The sequence below is a fragment of the Rhinolophus sinicus genome, linkage group LG15 (genome assembly GCF_036562045.2).
Source record: "Rhinolophus sinicus isolate RSC01 linkage group LG15, ASM3656204v1, whole genome shotgun sequence".
Classification (NCBI taxonomy): Eukaryota; Metazoa; Chordata; class Mammalia; order Chiroptera; family Rhinolophidae; genus Rhinolophus; species Rhinolophus sinicus.
Genome location: NC_133764.1, coordinates 50,318,324 through 50,336,716, shown reverse-complemented (window position 1 = coordinate 50,336,716; position 18,393 = coordinate 50,318,324). Strand labels below are relative to the sequence as shown.

Genomic DNA, 18,393 nt, shown 5'->3' with positions numbered 1-18,393 from the left:
CCATCTCTATTGCTCGAAATCTAAATTGAGAGAGATTTACAGCTCAGGGATATCTTAATTTGTTGCTAAAATGTCCATTAAAATCATGCCTAGGTGGACTCTGAAGTAGGCCAGTGACGGGGCAGTGAGCTTTCTCTTTGAGGGTACCTTGTGAGAAACTCACTGCCAATTACTGATCGTCAAATCATTCCTAAGCCTTTGGCCTTAATAGCAAGAACCTATTCTGAAGGTTCTTCAGAACTGAATCCCTGTTCCTATTAATAAAGTAATTTTTTTTAACGTTGTAAGAGTGACAGTTCCATAGCTTGAACTATTTTCTCGCCCTGTCCCCCAGATGTTCTCAGAGAAAGCTTCAAAACTGGATTGCAAAAATATGATCATCTTTGATTTCAGTTCTTAATCCAGAATTTGAACCACTTAATCCTAAATGAAGCTTCATTTGACTCGATTCATACTGTAGGTTGATTTTGGCTTACACCATGTTCATTGTACACTTCTTCAGGTCAAGAGAAGATTCGAGTTAGGAAACGCTGACACTAACTTTTAGGAGCTAAGTTAAATAGTTACAGAAGTTGAAAGGGGCTCTAAAGAGTATCTTCGTGGTTTTTCTGGCAAGAATTTAATGGAGGAAGATCCCACACTCTTGTGATTCATCCTCCATTGTGAAGTAATCTAGTTAAGCCTTTGAATGTTACTAAATGATGCAGATATTTGTTACTCATTTATGAAGAAGAAAGCTTATTTAAGGTTAACCCATAAGTTTTTCCATTTTTTGATAAGAAAAGTTGGGTATAAAACCAGTTTGTTACTGGTCCCTTGGTTATCTACTGAGCAAAACAGGACTGGAAGTTAGGAACTCCAAGTTCAATTTCGCTTTATGTGCTACCACTGACTTGGTTGGCTTGGCTAGAGGCCAAATCCTGAGGAGTAGGCCAGAATGATTTGTTGCTGGGTCTATTGTTCATCTAACGTTCAACCAGACCTTCAACTTCCTCCTCAGCTTTCTCGTTTCAGGTGAATTGCTTTGTGGTTTATGACAAATTCTACAAATCCTATATGCCTCAGTTTCCTAATTTGAAAATGGTATCAGTGCGATCTCCCTCAAATTCCTCGAGGAGTAACTATTCTTCAGTAGCTGTCTAAACATTTACTAGCTATAACTTTATTATTTGGGAACTTTAGAACTTCTGCTTCAAAGGTTATTTGGGGCAGTTGGGAGGCCTGCTTTACCGAAGTATGCCTGTGGCAGCACAAAAGGTGCCCATCCAAATAGGCTGAACAAGGGTCAGTCTCTCAGGGTACCAAGCAGTTGTTACTGTGGAGTCCTGGACATTTTACATTTGCCTCATGGCCAACTCCTGGGGACTAGTGGCTATGTGTAAGCAGGATTCATTGCAGATGAAGTTGCTTCTAAACTATTTGATTTCCACAGTTCACCAATTTCCTACTCTGTTTAGCTCTCACCATGCTCTGTCTTTTGTCTGAGTTGTTCAAATGTTTGCTGTTTTATGAAGTACACTTTTAGTAATAATTAGAGAGGCAGGTAGAACTAACCTCTTAGACATTCCCTTCCATCCTCCAGTTTGGTCTTCTGCCTTTGCCCTAAATTTGTGCTACAGTTATCCAGGTATGCTGAATTACATGTTTAGAGCAGGCTGCAGAACTTCAAATGAACCTCCTCTGCTGACTCTGGAGGTTAGGACAAGTTCTGCTGAGCAGCTGACAAGAGTAGTGATGCTATCATTGTCTCCAATTCTTGTGCATGGAGCACTCTAAAGCTCCCACGTTTCCTTCAGGAATATCCTCTGTTCACTGCAGACCCAGGGCTTTTTAACGCTACACAAAGTCATTGAATGTGTCAAATAGAATATGACTTCAGATGAGCGTTTACAATTCCCTTCTGAATGTTTGCTGTTCTTGAAAAAAAAATGTAAGCCAATGTAACTAACTGCTCTTGGTGCTGTATTGAAAGGTCACACTATTTCAAAAGACTTACCAACAGTTCAACCATTTGAAAGAATTTTGATGGTGTGCAAAGGTTTATTAGTAAACTACTAGGATTTTATTCCTGCTGTTGAGCATGTTATTACATTGTCATAATTGAGTAAAAACCAAGAAAAAGTTTATTCAGGATTTGTGAGAGCTACATTATTGATCTGTCTAAACCCAGCCTTTGTTTTTTCAACAAGAAATGGAATGAGGTTGTAAGCTTTCCAGTATTCAAAGACAAAAATTGGCCAAAGATTGAATCTTTGCCTCTTAGATCATATATTTCATTCCTCTTGCGAAGTATGACTATTACTCTTTGGTCAGCAAACCTCACAGGGTTAAGGGCCTGCATTTGACATCTTCTTTCTGTTAAAAATTACTTTTAATTCTAGCATTAACCATTTACATTTTACATGAGAAAGCATATAGTAAAGTGGAATTTTATTCCAATGATCTTGTCAAATGTGAAAAATAATTAAAAAAAAAAAAACCCAAAACCCACACACTCAAGTATACTCAGTCAGGTACAAGTACTATCTTTAGCCAACTTTTCCACCACACTGTTGTGAATATCTGTTGCCAGCTGTTCTGGGTGTAAGTGCCAGGGGGACACCTGTAGTGTATTACCTAATGTTTGAATGTAGCCAGCCTTTGATTTTTCTGAAGATAAACTATTCAGTTGTGGATTTTTAAAAAATGATTTCTTGGATTCACTCTGGTTTCTCTTAACTCTTGAAGTCATTAGGGTAAGATACATCTATTTACATTTCCCCAAGCAAAGGATTTCTGTGTTTATATACAATTTATATTTTTATAGATCCTGGATGAAGTGAAAATTAAAATACTGATGAAGTGGGCAACTGTTGTATGTATGTATAGCACATTTTCATACTAATGTAATCCTTTATAGCAGTTATGTAAAGTAGCCTTCATCAGCCTCATTTTGCTGATGAAGAATGAGGCTGAGTTTGAGAGGTATGTTCAGGGTTGCACTGCTATTAGATGTTAGAGGTATGACTGGGATCCTGGTTTTTTTACTCCTTGTCTAGTCTAATTTTTGTCATGTTTCCTCTCTTTAGAGATGCATAGTCTATTTTTCAGAACTAAACGAGTCTGGAACTACCTGGCTTTATCTCACCAAACTGACTCTAAAGGGCCCTGTCTCCTGAGGGCCTTTTTATCTTACAGGCTAGCCCAAGAAAAGTTTTTCTTACCCAAAGGAGGATTAAACTGTCCAGCCAGCTATCTCAAAGTCTGGGAAACGCTTTGCCCTGGCTGGATACCCAGGCCCCAGTAATTAGAAAGGGAACAAACTGAAAAGAAATTGCCAACGTGTGTAAGCATGGTCTTTTGTGCAGCTCGTTTGAAATGTTTGGCAGAGAGGACTTTAGTGAAAGGCTACAGTGGACTTGAGGATCATTTGTCATCACAACCTCCTGTTAATATAGGTAATTCAGTCTTCTCTCTGCCCTGAGAGCAATGTGTTAGGTGTTTCAACGTAGAAAGTGTTGAAACTGAAATTTCATACAAACCTCATCATTCTGAGAACATGAATGCAATACACATCGTAAAGTGCCAGTGCCTTTGAAAGCAAAGTTCAGAAAGTTGCATATCTCAAGACAAATCAGAGTAATATATGAGAATTAACTTAAAACTAATTTATGTATTTTTTTAAGACTGAGTTTCTTCTAAGTAAAGCATACACTATTTTTTTCTGATGATAAATGCACTTATAAAAACTTTCCAAGACTAATAGGGAAACGATCATTATACATTAATACATCTTATTACGAAGAGGTTCTAAAATCAGAGGTGATCACTGCAGCATCCTAGTCCAGTCACAGGTTTCTGCTGCACTGGAAAGCCAGAGGGCAGTGTTGCTGCCTTTCCACCAAGCAGCCAGGTTTCTGGGACTGCTGCATGACATCATAGCAGAAGGAAAATTAAAAACACGAAGAAAACTATTTCAAAATAGACATTTAATTTTAGGCCAAAGGAAAAACTGATCACACATAGTCTCCAGTGGACCATCTGCCAGAATAGGGCCAGCTCTGTCTAGCTTTGAAGGCCCTGAGTACCTCTTGACTGGTATAATTTCCCTTGGTTCATTGATTTGTGTGTTTCTTGTGCACCATAAGGTGCATTTCACTTTTGAAGTTCTACCACCTCTACTATCTCGATTTAGCTGCAAGAGCAAGCTTCCCAATGGGAGGTTGTTGCCTTTCTCTGCAGGTTTTTTTTTCAACCTTCAAGAAGTTTGACAATCTCATGATTTTCTTGAATCCTTTCCCCCAGAAAAATGTACACATAACACAAGTTAACGTAATTTCATGGGGTTAGTGGACCGCAAGGCCCTCTGCTTTCTAAGACCCCAAGTTAAACCCCTGTGCTAGTGATTTGAGTAGTGCAATTGCCCTAAGGAAACACTGACGCAGGGCAGGTGAAGGTGAGCTGGGTTAACCATGGTGACAGGAGGGAACAGTCTTGTAATTTCTTTTGATTTGGGAGCAGAAATTCCCAGGACCTCCCCGCATAGCTGCTCAAGAATTGTTGCTATCAGCGCAGTTTAGGGAGATAGGGAATAGTGGATGTACAGGGAATGCAGCGTTTCCACTCAGCCCCAAAGGAATTGAGTTAGCTCCTTAACCAGAAGCTTTGATTTGCAGTGAGGGGGCATTTCTAATTTTAGTTTGACCTCATGGAAAGGTGGACAGCTCCTATCCCTTTTTTTGGTATAGGAAGCCCCCAAGTATTGGACAATTAGGGTAAGTCCTTGGAATGCCGCAGAGAGCCGTTTGCTACATAAATCTGATATTCCCTACCTCTAAACATCTTAACATAAAGTACTGCCCCACAAATCGATCCAGCCATTGCTTGTGTTAAGCAAGAGGTTTACCAAGAGTCTCTTCCAGGCATCTAGGCACTCTTTTCAGCCTCATGGGTGGGGAGGTGGGGGATTACTGAAAACCTACTTGTAGGAATGAAATAAGGCTGTCAGTTAACAAACTGCCAAATTAGGTTTACATTTTTGTTAATAGACTTCTGAATGACCATTGAGAAGCAGAATTAAATTTTAAACTTCTGATTTTAGCCACTTTCTAGTCTCCAAACACCCAACACTGGTTTATTTTTCCAGCGTGAAGAAAGAAAACCAAGGCACTAGAAAGCAAGCACGCTTAAGTTGGACGCTATTTACATCTTTATATATTGCCTGAACTGTAGCTTGTAGCATACCAAAACCCATTCAAGGGAAAAATCGGCAAATTGAAAATTCTCCCATTAAAGATTTTTCAAACTGACAAATTTAATGATTTCTTTACCCCCCCAAAAAAGTGCAATGGCATAAAATAAGTCAGTACTGTTTTTGAATTAGCTCTAGAAATCACACAAACTGTTACATTTACAAATATTAAATTTATTATATCTAGAATGAATTTATTGGTTCTCAGATTTGGCCACCTCTTTGCTCCGTTTAAGGAGAGGATTTTTAACAGAAAAACGCATAACTTGGTCAAATTACTTGCACATAAAAACAAACAAACAAAAACCTAAAAAAAAACAAAAGCAACCCTCAAGTTTCACATAATTAAAGAACAGGAGAAAGCACGCAAGCTACATCAGTTAAATTTACCAAACCAACCAAAGCCAGGGATTTTCTCTTCTGATTATGTGTCATAAAAAGGTCCACCGTCTTATATACACATGTATATAATGTTACATTCCAGCACTGTAAAAAGTCCCCTTTGCCCCCTCCCCCCCAAAGTTTCAGTCTAGTCTCCAAACTTTGACAGCGGCGGTCGCTCCTGCTGCCGGTGCAGTTCGTTCTCCGTCAGCAGCTGGAGGTTCTCGGCGCGCAGCCGGTCCAGCTCCAGCTCCAGCTCCCGCACACGCGCGTCGTCGCCGCCCAGCCGCTTGCTTTCCAGCCGCAACCGATTATTCTCGTCCTCCATGCGCGAGAGGCACTTCTCCAGCTCCAGGTACTCCTTGATGAGCTCCTGCTTGCTCATGTTCTGCAGGCTCTCCGCGTGGTACCGCTCGTATGTCTCCGAGAAGTCCCGCTGCAGAAACTCGCTGCCGTCTCCTCCCATCCCATCGCTGCCCCCATCCTCCTCGCCCGCTTCTTCCATAAAGTCCTCATCGCTGGTGTCGGATTTGGCAGCGGCCCGCTTGGGGTAGAGGCCGGTTTTGAGATCCGGCTCTTCTTGGTCGTGATCATCCATGAGGAACTGTGTGGTGTTATAGGGCGCGACCGGCTGGCCCTTGGCGAACATCTCGGCTCGAATCCTCGAAGCTCGCAGGCTCTGTTTCTCGTCGAACTTTTTCTTCTCCTCCCAGGTCAGCTTGTAGTACGGTTTCCAATGCCGCTTCTTCTTAGAGGGGCGTCTCCTATGTTTTTTCTTGCCCAGCTGTCTCTGCTGCTGTCTCCACGACTCCTCGCCCCCTGCGGCAGGAGCCCCCAACTTATTGGCCTGGGAGTCGTGACATGGCTGGGTGAGCGATTCGGCCTCGGGCCTCGGTTCCCCTCCCGCCGCCGGCGGGGATGCTCCGCCAGCGGACAAGTCGTCCCCATTCTGGCCTTTCTCGTCAGCTTCTGGGCAGCTAGGTTCTAGACAGACCTGGGTCTGCAGAGGCTGCGGCTTGGGTTCCAGGCTCCCTTCCCCCTCCTGCCCTGGACGGCCACTCGACTGGGGGGACGCTCTCGATTGCCACCTACTGTCCTCCTCGGGCACCCGCTCCTCCGCGCCTGGGGGTCGATCGGGGTTCCGCTCTTCGTGGACAGCAGCAGCACCTGTACAGTTGCTAGTTTGAGGCTGGTGCTGATATTCCGACAAGAGTGGCTCGGCCATGGCTAACAGAGTCCTCTTCTCGAAGTTTGGAAAATGTTGGCTGTAAGTCCTTAAAGGAAAAAAAGAGGTTTTTCTTTTTTAAAATGTCCAAGAGTCCACTTCGGTCAGCAATTCCTGCAGTGACGCCTTTAGCCAATCCTTCTGTCAACCAACTCCAATTGTAATTTGGGGGAGCTCGTCAGTAAAGGGTTAAGCGCCCACAGTGGGTCCAAGGGGGTGCAGCAGCAGGAACAGTACGTAATGTGGAGGGGGTGGGCCTCAAGCCTCCCAGCAGAGCGCCCCCACGATCGAGGAGTAGGTGGGCAAGGAGATGAGGTAAAGTCCAACGGGTTAAACCCAGCCCCGAAGGAGTTAAAACTACCCGATGACGCTACCTCCGAGGGGCCGGATCCACAAAGGGTTAAATCCCCTGCCGCAGAGCCCACAAGGGGTTAAGGACCCAGAGCCACCTCCTCCCACTTCCACGGGTGTCGCTCCAACGCGAGCTCCCAGTTCCCTAGGCCCGGCCGGAGCCTCATCCGAGGACAGACAAACTCATCTCCCCTTTGGCTCGATGCTCAGCTCAGCTCTCCTCCGCCTCCTCCTCTTTTCCTCCCCTCCCTCCCTCCTCCCCCTTCCGACAGCTCCTCTTCCGCCTCCTCCCCCAACTTCCCCTCCCAACCTGCCTCTCCACCTGCCAACTTCCAACTGCTGCCTCCTAGCCCTCAGCTCCGCTTTTATATAGAAGTCTGTCTGCCCCGCCCATGCGCATGCGTAATGAAGTACCCATTGCAGGAAGCTGGGAATCGTAGTTCCCATGTTCGGGCCCGCCGTCCTCACGCGCCGTGAGACGTAGCCAATCCCAAAACGCGTAGGGGGCGTCTTCTAGGCCACCTCCCTCTATCGTTTATCCCTTGCTGTAGAAACGTGAACGACCATTGGTCAAGAATCACACGTCTCGCCGAGGAAGGAAGGCCAATCGCAAAGAAGAGGGGGCGGGATCTGGACCATACCATTCTGCTACAGGAATACGAGAAGATTCGATGGTCTGTGAGGGCCCACGCAGAATATTTTTATGAAAAGGTGCGTCTTAAAGCCTGTTATCCTACTCTGTCCTAGCGGAAGGGTTCTGAAGGTCATAAACATTTGTTAACTGAAGCAAAAAATGGTTTATTCCTAAAAAGTAGTCCCTAAAGCGTAAAAGAGGATTAAATCTCTAAAGAGAGACGTTGGCCCACGTTTGATAAACTCTCGATTGTTAAGATTACAGAAATGGTTTCAAGATATGTGGTAAGTGCTTGGGACTGACATTTGCGGATGGATATTATGAACACATTTTGGCAAAAAACGAAAAGCGCATGAAGAAGTAAACAAATGAAGAATAAAAAGTGCCGCCTTAAAGCGACAGTGTGACTGCCTTAGCGCAGCGACTTCGGGCTAGGCCTCGAGATGAGAAGGCAGGTTCGAGTCCCGAGTGACGAGTGACGTCCATCATCGGACTGGCCTCGGGGCCCATGGGCGAAATTGGCTGAACCCCAGCCCCAATCAAGTCTTTCAGGGCCGCTGCTGCCCCCAAGGACCCGTGCAAAATGGTGGGCCGTGACCGAGCCTCTTGCCAGGACCGGGACCCGGGAAGCGAGGGGTGTGCGCCCGGGCCTCCCTGGAAGCCTGGGACGGGAAGGCCTCTCCCCTCGGGCCTCAGCTTCTGTCGAAGAAAATGGTCTCTTGGGGCTGAAGTAGTCTCGTCACTTCTGAACCAATATGGTGCATTTCCCGCGACGGACAGGGGAGTCCCGGCCGGCTGATGAGCTTCTTTGTTGGGGAGGGCTTCAAAATTAATAATGAATTTAAATAATCAGCCCTGGCTAACCGAGAGAGAAAGGGGTATCACCCACAGAGGCTCTTCCTCATCAGTGGGCGCTGGGCAATACTGGGAGAGAAGCAGAGCAAGAGGCTTCCACAAGGAAGAGGCCTTGCCCAGAAAGGGGGTCAGGAGGATTCTGGCCTAGGACTGTGGTAGATTCATGGGGGGGGGGGGGGGAATCGAAACGTGTTCTTGAGAAAATTCTCCAGATTCCAAACTCCTGGCCCTGGGCCTCAGTGTAGCCCAAACTCTCCACCCTAGTCAGTTAGGCCTAAAATCCCATGTAATCACCACTTCTCTCTCTTGATACAAACACCCAATGACCCATTCTTACTATATTTCTTCCTTAATAGCAATGGCTGACATTTCAACCGCTTTCCACCATGTAACGTGCTTTTTACACACACAACCATTTGAGCCCACCACAGCCCAGTGAGTTAGGGTAGGAATTATTGTCTCCATTTTAGAGACAAGAAATCTCTAAGACTCAGAGAAATTAAGTGACTTGTCTAGGGTCATATGACAACTAAGTGGTAATTCCGGTCAGTGTGACACTCCTGTGCCATCTTTCTGTCACAAAATTCCCTTTTTCTCAAGAACTTTGGATTTAGTTGCTTTTCATTCCCAATAGCTTCAGCATAATTCAGGCCCTTATTTCTTCATTTAGCAAAGATTTGTTAGGAAGGCACGATGATGAATAAAACGTCATCCTTGCTGCTCATGGACTGTGTGGAGAGGCCATCAAACCCCAGTGAGCCAAAGTGGCAAGTGACAAAAATCCGTAGGAGCTTGTGAGCCAAGCTGCGTAGGATTTGGGAATTGTGGGCAGGTTTCATGGGGAGGTGACTTCCAGGCAGAGTGGCATGAAGAAGGGCATTCTGTGAAGAGCAAGAGTCACATCCAAAGAAAGGACCTGTCTGGGAACTCAGGAATGGTTCTGAGGGCAAGTGGCAATGGCATGCCCAAAGGGAGAGGAAAGCGAGTGCTTCGCGCACAGTCAGATGTTTTGCAATTGACCATCCCAGCCTGTTTTCCCTGGGCTTCCAAGAACTCAGGTCTCCTGAAAAGCCTGCCCTCCTTCGTGCTGCTTCATCCGTCACACGAGAGGCTCCCTGGGAGCAAGAGCTGCCCCTCGCACTGAGTCAGAGGCGTCCAATTTTTTACCACATTTTCAGACTCTGGAGGACTCCTGGGCACTCTCAATTGGGATTTGTGAGGTATAGCTAAGCCCACCCTCAATTTACAGGACAGGGCTCAACTGCTTGGGCTCGTTTGTCATATTAGGGGAGGGGTGACCAGACTAATATATTATGGAATGCTAGAATTCTAGCAAACAAGAAGCCAGGAACTTTACTATTAGCTGAGTTTTAACCCTTTGCCGGGCATTTTACATGTCCTGGTGATTTAACCCCAGGACTGCCTTATGATGATGAAGAGATCCTTATTTGGCAAGGGCAGCCCAGGTTCAGAGCAGTTAAGAATCTTGCCCAGGTCACACAGCTTGTGTATGCAAGTGGTGGAGCTAGCTTCTGCCCCACACCTGCATCCCCAGCACCAATTTGCTCCCTCTCCCAGTGCCCTGTTGTTGTCTATTCTTACCACTGTTCTATCCAGCCTCTGCTTGTAACCCTGGGCACTGTGGAGCAGCAGGGCCTGTGTATCTGTCCTGAGGGATGCCGCCTCCAGAAAAGGACTGACAGTAAAAGAGTGACCATGGCTTCCAGTGGGGCAAGTGATGGCCAAGTCTGGGACAGCAGTCAAGGCCAGGGGTTAAAGAGGCAACTCAGGAGTTTAAGGGTCTCCAAGGAGGGGCCTTCAGAATTGCCTCTTCCTCAATTAAGAGCAGCAAGGTCCTGAGGCCCAGGTGATGGCAGCGGCAGGGGGCTGAAACTGCTGCGGCCCTCCACGGATGGGGACCTTGGTCAGTGCGTCTGAGGCGCCAACACTAAGTGCTCAGACTGGTAGGTTCCCCTCTGAATATGGGCCCTTGACTAGAACCAGGGCGGCCCAGATGACAGGGCCAACGCTGACCAGGAGGTGAAGGCTGCCAGGCGGTGAGAAAAATAAGTTCGGAGCCCGCGCAGCCTGGAGCGCCAGGAGGTCTGTGTCCACGCGGGCGCCGTGCCCACCCCGACGGTGGCTCCCCCCGCAGGGCCCCGCCCCCTCTCCTAAGGGCGGGGTGGGGACAAGGCTCCCACTTGGTCTTGGTTTTCCAGAAAGTTCCTTGGGAAAGCCGGAGCGTGGGAGTCACGGAGAGGGGGCGCGGGGAGAGAGCAGCTGAGGGGAAAGCGGGCAGTGGGCACTTAGGGAGCTAGAGTTAGGACCCCCAACCCTACGCCCAGCGCGCTGAGCAGAGGGCAGCCACCCTTGTCTTCGAGCTATTGCCGGGCAACGCCGGGCCCCCGACGGGGCGGGGCGGGAAGAGTGGAACCCTAGGCCTCCGCCTCCAAACAGAGGGTGTGGCCCGCCTCCCTCCCTGGGCACCCCCGCTCCTCTCTGCCCCCGCCTTTCCTCAAACACCCAGGCCTTCGGGTTCCCTTCGCTTGTCCCTGCCCCGTGGAGGAACAGTCTTCCTCGGAAACACCACCCGCTGGCCTCTGGAGGTCGTCCACAGGCACAGGGAGGTGGGGAGCAGGGAAGGGACTGGGCCTCGCGCACCCTGTACCCACTTTCCGCTTCACTTCGTAGACGGCAGAAGATTAAGGTTTTATTTTATTTAGTGAAACATTCATTTGTAAGTGAATCTTCAGTGAAGACGTCCTGAGTGTGTGTGAGGAGAGGAAGACCAGCAAACGGAGCTCACGCCCCTCCCCGGGGCCTGCTCTCTCCGCCTTCCCCACCTCGGCCGGGCCTCCCTCCCGAAGCCGCCCAGCCAACCAATCCCAGGTCCCGGCCCAAGTCCCAACTCGCCCGAGCTGAGACTCCAAAGGGAAAGGCTGGGGTAGGAGAAGAGTCAGGTGACCCAGGGGGTGGGGAGGACAGAGGCTGAGACCCGGCAACCCCGCCTCCGAGTCACCGGCCAACCCAGAACCCGGGACTTGCACCATAAGTGCAGCCTCCCAAGGAAGCCTGAGTGGTTGGGGGGGAGGGGGAGCGGAGAAGCGTCCTTGTGAAGCTGCAAGGAAGGGTGGGGTCATACCCGACCCCCCATTAAGGAAAGGGTGCCAAGGCAAACACTGAATAGTGGGGGTGGGGGGTGGGGAATTAATGCCGTTCTGGCTAAACCCTAGGAAGGCTCAGGGCACAGCCGGACAGGGGTCTCATATCTTCCTCCGTTGGCTGCAGAGACGCCTTCATTGAGAGTCACCTCTTCTGGGTCCGAAACTGTCTGAAGAGCCACTGGACAACGAAGGGCCACAGGAGGAAGAAGAGCAGCGTGGGACCCGAGAGCCCGAGGGGCCAAGGCCGAGAACTGGCCGGGGGCCTCTGCTGCCAAGAGGGAGGGAGGGAGTCAGGGGTCAGCCCAGGCCTCAGCACAGACTGGACCCTTCTTAGGAACCTGCTTCCAGAACTCACTAGGAGCTTGTACTTCCCCGAGAGTGTGAGGACTGGGGCAGAGAAAACCCCACTCCCTTATCTGCACCACTAGAAGGGAAGGGATCCTGGAGCCCCTAGTGTGACCCTGACAGATGAGCTCCAACTCCCTCCCACGTTCTCCTCCCAGGGCAACCCCAGGTGCCCAAAGGGCTGGAGGCTGGAGGGCTACCGGGTGGAGGGACTGGCTTCTAGGCTGTCTCCTCTGGGCCACAAAGCAGTGACGCTGTTGGTATGGCCTAAAGACCCCATATTGTAAAGGGTGTGCAACATATTTCAAATAAGGACCCTGGGTGTTCAGATTTTTGTTTCTAAATACTATTCTCTGCTAAAAGGAGCCAGGGCTCCTTGGAGAAGTGACTTATTCCAGGTGGGGAGCAGGGAAGGTAGAGGTCAATGGGGGACATCTTATGCCAGAAAGCAAGGAAACTTTTAAAGATTAATGAGGTCATGTTATAAGAACATAGAACCCAGCTTGAAATGGTCTCCACTGACCAAAGTTGTGACAATCTGAGCATCAAACAGAGTAATTGCAATTGATTGAAATACTAAATCTTTCAAATCCATGAGTCCATAATGATACTCAAAAAAAAAAGAGAAGGTTGGAAATTTGTCACCATTGAGGTGGCTGCTAAATCAACTCCTTACTTTAAAAATAGATGAAGAGAATTAAGTACTTTATTCTGGCTTTTCATAAGACATTATTAGATTTCAGGGAAATCCTAGATGATCAAGAAAACTACAGAAAAATAAGCTAATAAATGTTAAAGGAATAACAGAATTTAAAAGTGAAATATTTTTTGCAACCACTAAGTAAACTATTGACCCAGGCAAGGATTATCTATCAATTGTCCAAATCTGGGTGGTAAATGGGGTGGACGGGGAACTGGACATCCCCTGGCTGCAAGAGGAAAACATGACTTTACAATGGTGGGACCTGTCTGTCACCCGTTGATCCGTACCTAGTGGTCCCTGTTAGAATCATTAATGGTGGGGCATCCAGATATGTGTCCCATGATGTGAAGGACATCACCTCTGATGAAACCTGGTCATGTAAACTAGCCATAAGGATATAGATAAACCCAAAAGTGGAACATTCTACAAGACCACTGGCCCAGTCTCATTAGCAAGTCAGTAGCAAGGAAAAGGGACTGGTCTGGATTAAAAGTCTTAAAAGGACAAGGGGTGGCCAAGTTAGCTCAGTTGGTTAGAGCGTGGTGCTAATAACACCAAGGTTGCCCATTCAATCCCCGCATGGGCCACTGTGAGTTGTGCCCTCAAGAAAAATAAATAAAAGTCTTAAAAGGATAGATGCAGCATGTACTCCTGGGCTGGACAGACAGCAGCTGGGAAAGGCAAATTGATGCTATGAAGGTATTATTGTGTGTGATAAAATTAGGTAGTAGAATGTTCTTATTTTTAAAGATGCAAACCCAATTCTTTCAGGGTAGAAATCTTTAAAATCTTCAGCATATGAAATTAATAAAAGGTAAACTAAATAAATAAAGACCTAAGGGGTAAGGGGTGTTGAAATGTTAACCACTGTGGGTGTGAGGAAATTCCTGCCACCTTGGCTGATACTCCCTGTGCCAAAAAGGTCAGGGATCACCCAAGTGATCCCCCACATTCAGCAACTCAGCCCTTGCCTGCCTCTACTACCACAGGCTTCTCTAGAACAGACCCACTCAGAGTTAATGGTGGGTGCCACCTTTGCAGGGAGACAGACCTAGGACCACTCCCAGCTCCATCACTTAATGTTAATAACAGTGAACTCCATTCCAGAGGTCTTCGTGTGTGTTGGGCACTCGGGAAGTACCTACATGCATTATCTTCACAGCCACTCTGAGAGGTTCTTCCAGGCTATGTGCCCGCAGGTAAATTACTCAACCTCTCAGAGCCGTAGTCTCCTCATCTGTAAAACGGAAATGAAAACCTATCTCATAGGGTTGTTGTGTGAATCAAATGAGATAATGGCAACATGTTTGGCACACAGCTGGGGCTCCAGAAATGGCAGAAGCTGAGGTGTAAGGGGCAAGCAGATCTGGGAGTCAAAAGGAGGAAAGAAGGGATGTAAGGGCTGAGTTTTGGGGAGTAAACCCTAAAACTGGGAACAGAAGTCCTAACTGAGGGACAACAGAAACCCGCAGCCCCAATGCAAAGAGCTGACAAATCCTGGCCCTTCCGACTGTTGGAATTAGTCCTCCTGCTCCATGTTTCTTCAGGCAAAGGGAGGTAAGGACAGGAAAACAGGGCCCTTCCCACTCTCCTTTCCAGGGTAGAAGCACTTCAGATCCCCTGACTTCCCTGCTTGTAACCTGAGTCACACAATTCTCTGGAGGAGGCAAAGGTGTGGGCAGGTAGAGACTCCGGGACCAAGACAGAAGTGGCTGGATAAAGAGCCCAGAATAGAGACCCTCAGAGTTCTGTCTCAGTCTTGCCCCAGGCCTTGGGGGTGGGGGGCTTACCTGCATGGGGGGGGCAGGCATGCTCTCCAGGCTTTGCAGTCTCCCCTGGACATCCTGCATGCTTTCCTGCAGTGCTCGAACTGTCCCCACCAGCCAAGTATCCAACTCCCGGGGCCCCGGCAGGCTGCCCTTCAACTCCTCTGCGGAGAACAGTACACAGGGAGGGGGCCTCAGGAGGCAACTCAGCTAGAAACAGGGTGCTGGCAGGCTGGGGCAGGTCCAGGGAAGAATAAGAGTAGGGCACAATCCCTTGTACCAAGTGTGACTGTTGTAAAGTCCATCCACACAGCTAACAGGCTACCCGGGGTTTGAATCCAGCATTCCCACTTAGCTGTGTGACTTTGGGCAAGTCAGTAATTTCTCGGAGCCTCATTTTATCGTCTGAAAATTAGGGTGATGTCCTTTCCCTCACAGGGCAGATTGCTCAGAGGCATAAAGGAGACAACATTTATGAAAGTGCCCCATAAGGGACATGGCGCCCTGGAGGTTCTAAGGGGGTTAGGGCAGGACCCGTTGTTGTCCTCTGAGAGTCCCAAATGGGAGGCCCAGAGACAGAATGACTCCCAAGGCCATGTAGCTGTAGCTACGTAGGGGGCTAGCACTCTAGCACCAGCTGCCCTTACCCAGTGCCCGATGGCTCCTGATGGCTCCTCAGGGAGAGGAGGCCGGGCCAGGACTTTGTCCATCCGGGCCAGTGTCTGGCTGTGTGACAACCCTTCCTTGGCAGAGGCTGATGTCTCCAGTACCCAGCACTGGACTTTCACCTTTGCCCCATGAGGGCAGCCAGGGAAAGGCCTGGGGCACCAGAAGCATGGGGAAGGGCAAAAGAGGGTGAAGGGTTGAGCAGTAGCCTCACCTTTCCCTGTGGGAGGCAAGGGACTGTTTCTGGTGTCAGGCTCTCCTCCAGGGGTGCCCGGCTCTCCTCCAGGTGTGCTCCTCTGCTCTCCCCAAACCTGCTGAAATGAGTCAGAAGGTCCAAGGGGGGCAGTGGGAGCAGCCAGGACACAGTGGGGTGGAGAAGGGAGAGTACAAGGGGTTGTCTTACCATCTCAGGCTCCAGCTGCTCCAGGGAATCACAGAAAACCTCAGAATCCATGCCCCTGGAAGGCTGGGACTCTGGGGATGGGGTACATAGGTTACTGACAAGAGGGAGACTATGAGGGGAGGGGTGTGTAACTGGGCAGGGGCACCTATTCAGGGGACAGTAGAGATTACTGCCACAAGAGGTACAGGTGGGTCCCAGAAATGAGGCCCTGGAACAGGAATTCCAGAATCTTTTTTCTGGCTTCCGCTTAAGCACAGGCGGTCTCACTCTGAGGGCCTGAGGTATGATGGGCACAACATGACCCAGCCTTCTGCCCTTCAAACCACTAGGAGGTCCCCCTAACCCTGGCCTTGGTTTGGCCCTCTGCCCCTCTTGCCCACGCACTGACCTGGGCTTGGGAGTGCTGGTTCCTTGGAGAGGCAGGGAGGCTCTGGGGTAGCCTCAGCGTCTCCATTCAGGCCCTGCTCTTTCAATCCTGCAGAGACACGGGTGGGGCTGAGAAGATGATGACGCCTCCCAGTGAAATCAGGCCTCTGCTCCCCATTAACCACAGACTCTGCCTGTGACCCACCCCATCAGGGGCACTGGTTAGGGTCCTTCCAGGGACATCACCTGGAGCCCTCTGCCCCCAGGCCCCCCTCCAACCGAGAAGCCCCCTTGGCCTGGACCTAAGACAGTTCACTTGGCACTTGCGGAACTCCCATCCTGGGGGCCTGACCTGTGACCCTTTCCAGGAAGGTTCCCGGGGGCCTCGGCATGTCAGGGATCAGCCGGTACAGGGGCTCTAAGTGACCAAACATGTCGTCTGCCAGCTCACCCAGGGGCACTGTATCAATCACCTGTAGGGGACAAGGTTTATTGGGGAAGCAGCTGGCCTCTCCCACCCCTGCCCTCTTATCCCTTTGAGCTGAGCTCCCTCCACCCTGCTTCTGCTCTCATACCCTCCACTTTGTGCCCAGTCAGAGGCCAGAGACAGAGTTGAGGGGGACAGCATGAAGGTGCTAATTCCCACAGGGTGTCAATGTGCAGGAAACATAATGAGGGGCAGCACTGGAAGGGTGGGGAACAGGCCACCTGGCTGGGAGCTTGGGGACAGAGGAGCCTCTCCCTACCTTCTGTGCCACCACCTTCATCTCAGTGATGTAGGCGGACATGGCCTCCTCCCTGCTCATCTTGCCCAGGCTGTTCCAGGCATCCCTGGGGAGCAGAGGGCTGTGAGAAGCTGGTTTGACAGCTGAGCCTTGTTTGCCCGGCTAGTGGGGAGCTCACCACTTATATCGTCCAATGGGGTCCCAGAACCCAGGCCGGGGGACCAGGCAGGGCCCCATGGTAGCCTGCTTGTAGTAGCTGTAGAATCGCAGCATCTCTTCATAGGAGGGGCGGTAATATCCTGGGCAGGAAGTTGGGAAGTGGAGGGCAGAGCATCACCCCCAGCTCCAAGAGGATGGAGGTGGGGGAGAACCATTCTTGGAGAGGGCAGAGATGGTGAGGGGTCGACCCAGGGCAGTTGGTCAGGGGCAGGAGTCAGAGGGGACCCCAGGGCAGCCCAGGCAGGGACTTATCTGCAAAGACTTCACGGATCAGAGCCTCCTAGGAGGTAGACCCCAGTCGTCTTAACCCCCAAACGCAGGTCCCCCTGCCCTTACCCTCACTGTTCTTAGGCAGGTTCTGAATGACTCTGACTGCAGCCTGGAACTGTTCCTGGCAGTCCGGTTCAGGGCTTTCATTCTTGGTACCCATACCCAGCTGCTCCGAGCCCTGGGGCCCTACTTTCGAGCGACTCTGCAAGAATAAGCCTCCGTGTGAGCCGGCCTCCAGGGTCCACCGGGGCACACACCTCCGTACTCACTGATCCACTTGCCAGAGGGGCAAACTAAGCTCTTTAGAGGCCCGAGTGCGATACCTGGGGAAGTCAGAAATTGTGGCTGGGGAGACTCCTTTGCCTACCCCAAGGTAGCGTGGGTGCGGCCCGGGTGGGTGGATAGGATCTCAGTGGGTGGGTGGTGAGGCAGGTGGCAAGGGGTCGCAGTGCCCCTCTAGCTGCACATCTCCAACTCCTAGATAGGCAAATAGACGTGCCAAGAGGAGTCAGGGCTGGCAAGCAGTCTCCCACCCTGGCCCCCGCACCCCAGCTCGGCTGTCCGTCACTCACCCCGCAGAGCCCACCGCCGGGACACCTGGGTCTCGCCACTAGCCGGAGGCTTCCTACTGACCTCCCGGCCGGGTCTGGCCGGAACGGGGACGCAGAGCGAGGGGAAAAGCTTAAACCAATGAGAGAGCCTGTTTCAGATTCGGCTTCTACACGATAGCCACTCAGGGAGGCTCTTTCAAGATTATGCAAATAGTTTAGTTGTGCCTCTCCCAATCAGGCGGGGCGAATCCGCGTGTCGGCTCCGCAACCCTGGACTGTCAGAGGCGGGCGGAAGCGCCTCCTGGTGGACATAGTGAAATGACACGAAGTCCTCGCGCCCCCTGGTGGAAACCCGCCTCTGTCCGCTGAACCCAAGTCTACTTAACAGTCGCAGTAGATAAAAAAGGAAATCATGTCTGTGATCAGGAGTTCTGGAGGAGGAGCATCGGAGCTGTTTTGGAAGGTTTAAGAGTAATCCAGGAGAAGAATGCAGAAGGTCATTCCTGGAGGAAGGAATTGCTGGATCAAAAATGCAGAGG

General features: G+C 49.9%; 2 protein-coding genes and 1 long non-coding RNA gene across 9 annotated transcripts; 1 reads left to right on the top strand and 2 right to left on the bottom strand.

Moving 5' to 3' along the window:
- Positions 1 to 5,383: 5,383 nt before the first annotated feature.
- On the bottom strand, positions 5,384 to 7,533 carry HEXIM1 (HEXIM P-TEFb complex subunit 1). 3 transcript variants are annotated; one of them, XM_019752208.2, is made up of 2 exons: positions 7,498 to 7,533; positions 5,384 to 6,885 (listed from the first exon to the last, which is right to left on the bottom strand). In XM_019752208.2, the coding sequence occupies exon 2, from the start codon at positions 6,834 to 6,836 to the stop codon at positions 5,760 to 5,762; it is 1,077 nt and encodes a 358-aa protein (XP_019607767.2). In that variant the 5' UTR covers positions 6,837 to 6,885; positions 7,498 to 7,533; the 3' UTR covers positions 5,384 to 5,759. The 3 variants fall into 3 exon arrangements, with proteins under 3 accessions (XP_019607767.2, XP_074176830.1, XP_074176829.1); XM_074320729.1 differs by having other exon boundaries at positions 7,502 to 7,523; XM_074320728.1 differs by lacking the exon at positions 7,498 to 7,533 and adding an exon at positions 7,211 to 7,414.
- LOC109458505 (uncharacterized) lies at positions 7,454 to 12,500 on the top strand. Of its 2 annotated transcripts, XR_012492357.1 has the most exons (3): positions 7,454 to 7,898; positions 10,526 to 10,640; positions 11,965 to 12,500. It is a non-coding gene; the product is annotated as an uncharacterized LOC109458505 (long non-coding RNA). The 2 variants fall into 2 exon arrangements; XR_012492358.1 differs by lacking the exon at positions 10,526 to 10,640.
- Positions 11,374 to 18,031, bottom strand: ACBD4 (acyl-CoA binding domain containing 4). Of its 4 annotated transcripts, none has more exons than XM_019752209.2 (11): positions 17,876 to 18,031; positions 17,627 to 17,780; positions 17,370 to 17,505; positions 16,993 to 17,113; positions 16,836 to 16,920; positions 16,442 to 16,562; positions 16,112 to 16,198; positions 15,724 to 15,794; positions 15,535 to 15,634; positions 14,679 to 14,818; positions 11,374 to 12,108 (listed from the first exon to the last, which is right to left on the bottom strand). In XM_019752209.2, exons 3-11 carry the CDS (start codon positions 17,461 to 17,463, stop codon positions 11,983 to 11,985), a joined length of 945 nt encoding a protein of 314 aa, XP_019607768.2. In that variant the 5' UTR covers positions 17,464 to 17,505; positions 17,627 to 17,780; positions 17,876 to 18,031; the 3' UTR covers positions 11,374 to 11,982. The 4 variants fall into 4 exon arrangements, with proteins under 4 accessions (XP_019607768.2, XP_019607771.2, XP_019607770.2 ...); XM_019752212.2 differs by having other exon boundaries at positions 11,374 to 12,105; XM_019752211.2 differs by having other exon boundaries at positions 15,535 to 15,631.
- Between the last annotated feature and the right edge of the window lie 362 nt (positions 18,032 to 18,393).